Genomic DNA, 10,000 nt, shown 5'->3' with positions numbered 1-10,000 from the left:
GATGCGGGATTCCCTCAATCCTGTACCCAATCTCAGACTGTATTCTCTAAATCGCACACCAGCTATTTCTGTCTGTTTGTTTGTTGCTCCGTGAGGTTACAAGCGCCCCATGCATGCAGCAGGCTGTTTCGGCAGCCGGGGTCTGGCAGGAGGGAGGAGGCGCAGGCAGCCTGCACTGCGCTGAGAGGAAAAAACTTTTGCACAACTTTTAACACGAATCACGAAAAGCCCCCAAACTAAAATGAAAAAGGGACTATATGGCAACTTGGACGAGGGAATGACGTAGAGAAATCTTGCATTGTGTTACCCCAGAACGGGGGGTTTGTCGTATTGTGCGGTGTGCTGCTGTAACGAGCCCATGCCACTTTGCTCTCGTAACGTAGTTTAACACACTGCCATAGAGTCACATGCAGAAAAATAATTAAATTTCTAGTTCGCCACTGAATTACCAAATTGATATAACTTTCAACCATTTTGAGCAAAGCTCTTTCCATACAGGCCACCAGCGTTGGCTAATTGTTGATATTTATACAGATATGGCCCCTCTCAAATAAATTATTTTTGAGGCAATAGGCAAACTGTAATGGCGTCGATTTCAGAAAAAAAATCTTGACTTCAACACAGCCAAAGAGTCCAGTATAGACAAGAGCATATGTCATTTCTTGGTTTTTTCCATAGGTATTTTCAAATCACTGTTCTAATACATATCTAGGGGGTAAGTCCTCCTTTAAGGAGTTTCTTAAAGGATGTCAAGGATGTAGTTGTTTTGAGTGGCAGGGACAGGTTATTCCAGAGCTGGGGACCTCTGAAAGTGATGCAATATTGATGTTTAGATGTTCTGCAGTATGGTGAATAAAAATTGTCTCGATGTCTGGTTTGGTATGAATGAAAGTCAGAAGAGAGGTTAAAGAGGTTGAGTAGTGACACTGGAAGAGTTTGCTTACAGTTCAGAATTTTGAAGATAAATATGCATGTTTGGTAAATATTTAACTTGTCAATTGTCAATAAAGAGTACTGTCTGAAAAGTGGAGCAGAGGGTTCACAATACAATATATATAAAAAAGCTTGGGAAGCAAATGGGAAACCTGCCACATTTTCCCATTCCTGAGGTGAACTCTTTGAGATTGTTATTATAATACAGCATAATGTTAGTTCTATAGAGAAGCAGAATTGAACATATCATACTGAAACTTATTTTATGTAGACCACGTTTTGATAGCTGGCCCGTAGTGTGTATCCCAGTAGCCTCTTCTGCCCCTGACACGCATACACTGACACACGCACACACACACACACACACACACACGCACACGCACACGCACACGCACACACACACACACACACACACACACACACACACACACACACACACACACACACACACACACACACACACACACACACACACACACACACACACACACACACATAGAACACCCTGTCATTCATCACTGTAGTGTACAGTATGTCATCACAGAGACCCATATCCAGTGTTGGCTCCAATGTAGGGTACATCTCATCTCTCTCTCACTCACACACACACACATGCACGCACACACGCACACACACACACACACACACAGTTCAACCTTCAACAGGAGCACACTCGCTCACACAGACTCTCAGTCTCTCACAGACTATAGGGCTGAAAGCTAATTGACAAAATTGCAAATTATTTGACAGAATATTGCAATGGCGAGTTCAGCTGATCCGTTTTTATGATCATGAATTAGAACTTTAAAAGTGTTTAAACAAAGTGATTTTGTTAAGAAACAGATACGTCAGTGTGGTGGATTTAGACTGCAATTTGGACATTTCTGAAGTTGATATTGCGTTTTTTTTTTTTTTTTTTTTTAATTGTTCATCACAAACACATCTACACACTCTGGCAGGAGAGGGCACACACACACACACACACACACACACACACACACACACACACACACACACACACACACACACACACACACACCATGTCACACACAGGTCTGGACAGGCCCTACATGCGTGTTATGTAAGGGTCCTGGTGCGAGGCAGGGGGGACGGGGGGGTGTACTCCTCTGCCCCCTCAGCTATGTCACTTATTGAATAGCCCTTCGCCCCCAAGAGCGCTTATGTCACCTCCCGCCTCTCAGGTTCTGTTTACACCAGCAGCTAAATCAGCACGGCACTGGGTGCAAAAAAAACTGCTGAGAGAAATGTGACCCGCGCACCTCGCTCACAGTGTGGACACATGTAGGACAAGTAGCCTACAACCAAGTGTTATTAGAGAGCACATCTATTTATAGCCCCTTTTTATTTTTTTTATGGGAGAGCTTTCCAAGCTCTCTGCCTATAAATCTAGGCAGGGATTTCCTTTTCTTGGTTTTTGCAGATCGTCTTTGTTTGCAATGGTATAATAACAATAAGCCATGAATGAATGTTTCACACTGGAAAAGAGTGCATTTTGGGTATCATAGAAAACCCTGTCACATTGTTTATATCATTGTCATAGCAAATGATAAGTTATGCACAATCAGTCGGCTCAAAATATAGAACGTACCAAAGTAAAGATGGCAGGGGGGGAGAAAGATGGATTCATGACGTGCCAAATTCCATATCCACTGCCCCCCCCCCCCCCCCCCCCCCCGGGTCGTATCGATGTTGCTGGAGCCACTGTCGTGAACAGTTTTGGAAACTGTTTTGAACTGATGCCAGGAAGATATTTAGGTCCCAATTAGCAGCTATGAACGACTATACGATGTCGTCTCCACTTTCATTCTGGCTCTGTGTCTACACTGCTCTGCAATCTGACTGCTGCCCGTCATATCAATCAGTGACAACATGTTTGCTGGCGGTTATGCTGACTCTGTCACTCCTTTAATAGTTGAGTTCAACTCCTGTCACTTTATGTTCAAATGTTAATATTGTGTTATTTTCTGTTTCGTTCTGTCGCTTTGGAATGTACCGTCCGTGACCTCAGGAAACTTGTGTCCGGTGGTGTGACAAAGTTGAATTTAAGAGATGCTGATCAATTATTAGTTTCATGCTTTTAAAAGCTTACCATTATCCTGATTTAGTCACATGACCAAATCAAGGATGTAGCCTACCGAAGATACATCCTTGATGTTATTGTCTCAACCTAACCATGAATGAAATTAACTAAAGTGCTGCTGAATATTTTTGGCCTCAGCAGGTCTTAAAGCTGCTGTAAGCAAAACATCTTTTGGGTTAAAATAAGTGCTGTTAAAATCTGACAGCAATCACTGATATAGAGTGTTTGGTCAGTACTGTAACGTGGCTCTCTCAATCACACTGCTTTGCCATAAACTGATAAACAGATCAGAACGGTTCTGGTCCATAGAGACAGTCCGCATGTCTGGGTAACGCCCATATACAGGCTCTAGGAACGCCCACAATAGACGCTGGGTTAGCCTGGGGGCGGGGTCAGGGTGGGGTAAATTCCCCCGTTCTAGCCATTCAGCAAAGTTAGAATTGGGCTGATAGCCCAGCCCAGGCAGACACGATCGGGGATTTAAACCACCGCAGTAAACGCACATCTGAGCAGACGTCTCGTGTTCTGCTCTAGAACCCCCAAACCTGTAGTTTAGAGCCGCAGCACCGTCTTTTGGTGAGTCAGCCCATGAGATATATCGGCGGTTTTACCCCACTCGCGCGCCAGCTGTTTAACATTTTGTGGGCGTTCCCAGACCTGCGGACTGTCTCTATCCCACTTCATCCAATCAGGAGAGATCAACACCACAAAAAGGATTGAGTCAACACGGTTCGACCGGATCGGAACACCAACCCAAAGCGTCAGTATTTGACTATGGGAATGAGAGCCGTGTGTTGACTCAATCCTTCCTCCAGAACCGCTAATGAATTCAAACAGATGCCGAATATACAGTAGGAGTTTGTGTTTAACAAAGTGAAAGTGGGGAGCTACTTTAAACAGTATAGACGGCAGATATTACTGCATGCTCTGCACTGTTACTCCAACTCTGAGGGAAAGTGTTTCGATCATTAAGATTGTGTTCCCTTTGAGCCATCCTAAGATTTAAAAGAACAGCCTGTATAGTAGGTATTTGAAATATTTTGATTATTTCTGAAAACAAAACCTGCATGTTTACCTCCGCCAAGGAGGGCAGAGGGGTTATGTTTTCTGTGCCGTTTGTCTGTCGGTTGGTCTGTCAGTTTGTCTGGGTTTGTCTGTTGGTTTGTCTGTCGGTTTGTCTGTCAGTTTGTGTGTCGGTTTGTGTAGCATGTGTAGCATGAGCACAGGAAGAACCCGGGACATTTTGGCACGGATCTGATCCGATTCGGGTCAAGGGAGGGGGCGGGGCTAGGAAAAAGGAGCCATAGCTAGGGGGGAAGGCGGTAGAGAGTCAGGATTTGAGGGGTGGGTAGGGGGCGTGGCGAGGGGTGTGTGGGTGGTGGGAGGAGGCGTGGTAGGGGGCGGGGCTAGGAAATAGGGGTCATAGCTAGGGATGGGAAGGTCGTAGAGAGTCAGGGTTTGAGGGGTGGGTAGGGGGCGTGGTGAGTGGGTCAGGGTTCCGATGCGAATTTGCCCATGATAGCAGACCGGAGTATATAGGCCTGCGCTCTCCGTGTGCACTTCTAGTCGATCATAAAATCCGACCCAAACGCTGCGTTCTGAGTTTGAGCGGTGGTGTTTTGTGCCGTGTGAACGCAGTCTCAGCAGGCATTTAGAGCATCTGTGTCCAGTAGATCCACGGCTCTGTCATGCTAGCTAATGAGCTGCTGTGTGGACGGAGTCTGGACCCTGTCTGGGCCCGCGGGGCCCAGCTGTGGTGGAAACACACACTCCACCAGACAATTTAAAGAGCCTGTTGAAACAGTGTGTGTGCGTGTGTGTGTGTGTGTATGTCTGGTCTGCGTGTGTGTATATGTGTGAGAGAGAGACCTCCCTCAAGGATTTTGTGAGGCTATTAACAGATATGTTTATACCCAGGGATCAGTGTTGCCAATATCGTCATGACGACAATCATCACGCCAACGGCTGTGATACATTCCAACAGGCGACCAGGCATTCCATTCTGAAAAGCGCCCTGACCCCCCCCGTCTCCGTTTTGTATCGATTACAATATGTGACAGTTAGAAACCTTTTCCAGTAGAGAAGAATGGTCCATTAACATGACTGACCTTTTATAGTGCATTTGAGCTTCATTGTCGTGATGGTTGTGGGAGAAATCCACAACAAGATATTTCATGTTGTTTTGCACTGATGATGGCTGCCTGACAGAAATGCTTCCATGTTCATATGCAACTTTGTATCGTCACACCAAGACAATTTCCTAGTATGTGAAAACATACCATGGCAAATAAAATGATTCTGATTCTGATTCTGAAAATAATTGAGATTCTGATTCTCTGTATTACAATAAAAAATATCCATCTTCAGAGTAATACAACACTATGTAAATCATATCAATTCTAATAATCAGTCATTATCATAATGAGATTTCTTATAATTGGGATATGATGTTATCTGGGTTGTAGCCAGTAGACTGGACCTGCTTACATGCATTAAAAAACCGATGCCTCATGTCAGCCCCATTCGCAGATTGACGTTAATTGATACACATTTTACATACATACATATTTTTTTAACATTAACAGTTTATTAAGTAACATTAGACTGAAGCTCAGTGAAAAAGACAAGAGGTAGGAGGAGAGGAGGAACTAAGCTATAGAGAGCCAAAGTCCCGCCCTCTTCCCATTTAGGCATACAAACCAAGGGCTTTCATCTGCCATTGTTTTTTACATAGACATTGGACATTTCCTAAAATGCTTATAAAAATCGCTTTACTTGGCCAAATCAAGCAAGCTGTTATTTAGAATCAGGAGAAGCCATCTAACATTTAACTTCTACCAAGAATTTAAATAATAATAATAATAATAATAATAATAATAATAATAATAATAATAATAATAATAATAATACTACTACTACTACTACTACTACTAATAATAATAATAAATACTGGCTACATTTTGTTTTTAAGTTTTGGTCAGAATGAAATGTTCCTTCAGGCCATGCTGCAAATAATGGAACAACCTATTAGCCTTCAGTTCTTAACAATGCAATTTCTTTGATTCACGTTTCGCAGTTAGCGAACGCGGGCTCTCTGTGGTTCTTTGGCACCGCCCACTGAGGTTTAACTCAACCAATCAGATTAGTTCTGCCTCCAGAGCAGCTCTGTTTCCTGAAGTCAAACTCCACCCAGCACAGTGTCAAACGCTTGTTGTGTTCCCTGTCTGTGTGCAGGCTGCCACCAAGCTCCTGGATGAGATGTGCCACCTGGCAGCTCAGTCTCTCACCTCGCTGGACACATCAGAGCACTTCCAGGTCGTCAAGCTCCTGGGCGAGGGCTCCTACGGCAAGGTCATGCTGGCCGTGCACAGGAAGAGAGGTGAGGCACCAAACAAACTGTGACTTGTTTATATCCTTTCACACTCCACTCCAAACTCCACGTTGACGTTTTGCTCATAGATTGTGTAAAAATATGGACGTAGCCACCAGCCATCTTGTATTTTTTTGCAGCCAGAAGCAGCTAGCACGAGGCCATGTTTCCCACAGAGCCGCAGCTCCGCCTGTTATTGATCCATAATCAACGATCACCTGTCAATCACGCCTCAAAGCATCTTTTTCTTTACTGTCTCCTACTCTTTAGGAAAGTGCTTACTGAGGGAGCCTAATCAATCAATCAATCAATCAATCAATCAATAAAAAGTGAGAAGTAGGGTGATTTTAAAAGATTTCTGTACAATCAGACTTTTTGTGGCCAGTGAATTCGGCCATCTGAAAGAATGCTGATTTTAGGCACTTCCACGTCAGCTTCATGAGGTTTCCCCATGGTGTAACCTTCGTATCTAAAATGTGTGTTTATGATTTCATTCTCATTTTCCTATTTCTTGTCTTCCTGTCTGCCCCCCCCCCCCCCCCCCCAGGTACTCCGATGGCTCTGAAGTTCTTCCCCCGTGAATCCACCTCGCTCTTGTCGTTCCTGCGCGAGTACAACCTGTCTCTGTCGTTCTGCACGCACCCCTCGCTGACGCGCGCGCTGGGCATCGCCTACTCCACCCCCGCACACTACATCTTCGCTCAGCAGGCCGGCCTGTTCGGAGACCTCTACGACATCATTGTGCCCGAGGTATGCAGTAGTGTGTCGGCCATGACGCTTTTTTAAATTGTGTTTTAGAAATAATCTGTGAGGTTTAAATGTTCCTTTTGCTACCTTCTATCAGATTGAAGTGATTTTAGCCTATATCCAGTTCATGCATCTTCTGGGTCTGTTCTATTCTATTCTATTCTATTGATTGATTGATTGATTGATTGATTGAAACCTTTATTTATCTCCGTGGGGAGATTCAGGTGTCTAAAACAGCGACAGGGACAGAGGTTAAAAAGTGCAGAAGTCAAGATATAAATAAAAAGCATAAAACAATAAAAAGCATAAAACTATAAAACCAATAAGAGCAATCAAACTCAATTGACAACCAAATGTACAGTGCAAGTTCATGTTCATGTTCATCTCATCTCATGTTGTGGAACCTTATGGCCACTGGCACGAAGGACTGGCCAAAGCGCTTAGTGGAGTGGAGTGTATTCTATTCTATTCTATTCTATTCTATTCTATTCTATTCTATTCTATTCTATGTTCTGGTAGCTCTTTCTCTTTCCTGGGGGAAAAAATCCTCTGTCGCACAGGAAGTGATGTGTTTTACATTTCCCATGTGTAATAAACAGAAGAAGAAGAACTGAACAGTTAGCATGTGTTAGCTGTGTTAGCCACGATGGCTGAACAGAGAAAAGAGAAACTCAAACTGCAGCAACAGAAAAGCCAGGCTCCGCCCACACTGATTGATTGACAGGTGAACTCAGCACCAAAGAGGGAAACAAAATTAAAAAAGGGGGGGGGGGGATCTCGCAGATTACCACTTTAACAGTTACAAAGTGCTATGTACAGATGTCCAGTCATCAGCCTATCACAACACAGCAGATTACCCCTGCTCTAGTCATCAGCCTATCACAACACAGCAGATTACCCCTGCTCTAAGCATCAGCCTATCAAAACACTTTTAGCTTGTTGAAGCAACAGATACCCACCAATGATAGATAGGGGAACATCAGCAGTATGTTTGATTTTTGGCGGTATCCATACTGTTGCAAATGAGTATTGTATCAGTTTAAATGTGTTTGTATTGATACTCATCGATACTTTTGACAACCCTACCCTGTCTGCAGGTTGGACTGGAGGAGGACTGCTGTCAGAGGGTGGTGTCCCAGCTGTGTGGGGCTCTGTCCCACCTCCACTCGCTCGGCTTTGTCCACAGAGACGTCAAACCAGAGAACATCTTCCTGTGCGACGCAGCCTGCCGCTGGGTCAAACTGGGAGACTTCGGCATGGTCAGTACAGGATCGGACATGTGGGGACAGAAGGGGAGCGGTCAGTATAGGATCGGACATGTGGGGACAGAAGGGGAGCTGTCAGTACAGGAACGGACATGTGGGGACAGAAGGGGAGTGGTCAGTATAGGATCGGACATGTGGGGACAGAAGGGGAGCGGTCAGTACATGAACGGACATGTGGGGACAGAAGGGGAGCGGTCAGTACAGGAACGGACATGTGGGGACAGAAGGGGAGCGGTCAGTACAGGAACGGACATGTGGGGACAGAAGGGGAGCGGTCAGTACAGGAACGGACATGTGGGGACAGAAGGGGAGCGGTCAGTACAGGAACGGACATGTGGGGACAGAAGGGGAGCGGTCAGTACAGGAACGGACATGTGGGGACAGAAGGGGAGCGGTCAGTACAGGAACGGACATGTGGGGACAGAAGGGGAGCGGTCAGTACAGGAACGGACATGTGGGGACAGAAGGGGAGCGGTCAGTACAGGAACGGACATGTGGGGACAGAAGGGGAGCGGTCAGTACAGGAACGGACATGTGGGGACAGAAGGGGAGCAGATGGCACATCAACATAATGTTAAGACTGTATACAAATATAGACGTAGCCACCAGCTGTTGTTCCGTGATCAGCGAGCTTCACGATCACAGGCAACCTGTCAATCACGCCCAAAAACAGAGTCTGCTAATGCTGCCTACACACTAGAGGATTTTCAAATCTTAACCGATTTTAAAAACATGAGAGACCACAGACATGAGGACAATTTCATCAGATTTTAACATTAAAATCGCCTGAACACACACACTAGACGATTCGCCCAGACTGCGAGACCACACACCAGCCGTTTGAAGTACCGACTCACAGCGATTCCAGCAACTAGACTGTAGGCTGTTTATATCCCACAGAACCGCAATTTTTTCCCACAGACAACGGCGGATGGCTCTCCAAACATGCGCCGAGCGGCGGGTCCGCTACAAGCGGGCGGACACCCTCGCAAAATAAGCCAAAACAACGTCCTGTCTGAGAGCTCATATTGCAGCATGTCCGCTCCCTTGGGGCGGGCCGCTCCGCTCGGCGCATGTTTGGAGAGCCCTCCGCCGCTGTCCACCCTGTTTTAAGCTGCTGTGAGGATGCTGGGGAGAGGAGCTACATGGCTCTGCTGTTGCCATGGCTGTTGCTCGTTTGATGTGAGCGCTGCATTAACATCCGGGTATGACGCGTCGACGAGTCCTGGTCTGCTTGCTCTCATTGGCTATTGCGGGTTCCGACGGGAGACAGCCATCGTAAATATCAAACATGTTTGATATGCCCGATTCGAGATCGGGCAGGCTCCGATTCAATCAATAATTTATTGACACCAGACACTTGACAATTATTTTGACAAAAAATCGGTTGAGACTAGCCTCGAATCGGGCCACGCCCCCCCGAGGGGAATCGGGCATTAAATCGGGCATTTTATCCTCTAGTGTGTGGGAGGCATAATGGGATCATAATTTACTAAAGGAACATCAGGCTGTGTTGAAGAAGACTTGAAACTAGAGATTGAGACCATCAACTCTTTAGGAAAGTGTTTACTGAGGTCATAAATC

At 45.5% G+C, this 10,000-nt stretch overlaps 1 protein-coding gene across 1 annotated transcript in view; it reads left to right on the top strand.

Annotated features, from left to right (window-relative positions):
• Window positions 1-10,000, top strand: part of LOC310784880 (serine/threonine-protein kinase SBK2-like) — a gene marked incomplete at both ends in the record, with an annotated part of 21,557 nt that overhangs the window by 10,635 nt on the left and 922 nt on the right. The window contains 3 exons of the mRNA XM_083645914.1: window positions 6,269-6,413; window positions 6,952-7,154; window positions 8,249-8,410. Of these exons, the coding sequence (XP_083502040.1) occupies window positions 6,269-6,413; window positions 6,952-7,154; window positions 8,249-8,410 (510 nt within the window). The remainder of the gene's footprint in view (window positions 1-6,268; window positions 6,414-6,951; window positions 7,155-8,248; window positions 8,411-10,000) is intronic.

Source organism: Poromitra crassiceps (assembly GCF_964638095.1).
Source record: "Poromitra crassiceps genome assembly, chromosome: 11".
Taxonomy (NCBI): domain Eukaryota; kingdom Metazoa; phylum Chordata; class Actinopteri; order Beryciformes; family Melamphaidae; genus Poromitra; species Poromitra crassiceps.
Note: the sequence above shows the minus strand (reverse complement) of the source record. Positions and strands in the feature narration are given on the sequence as shown.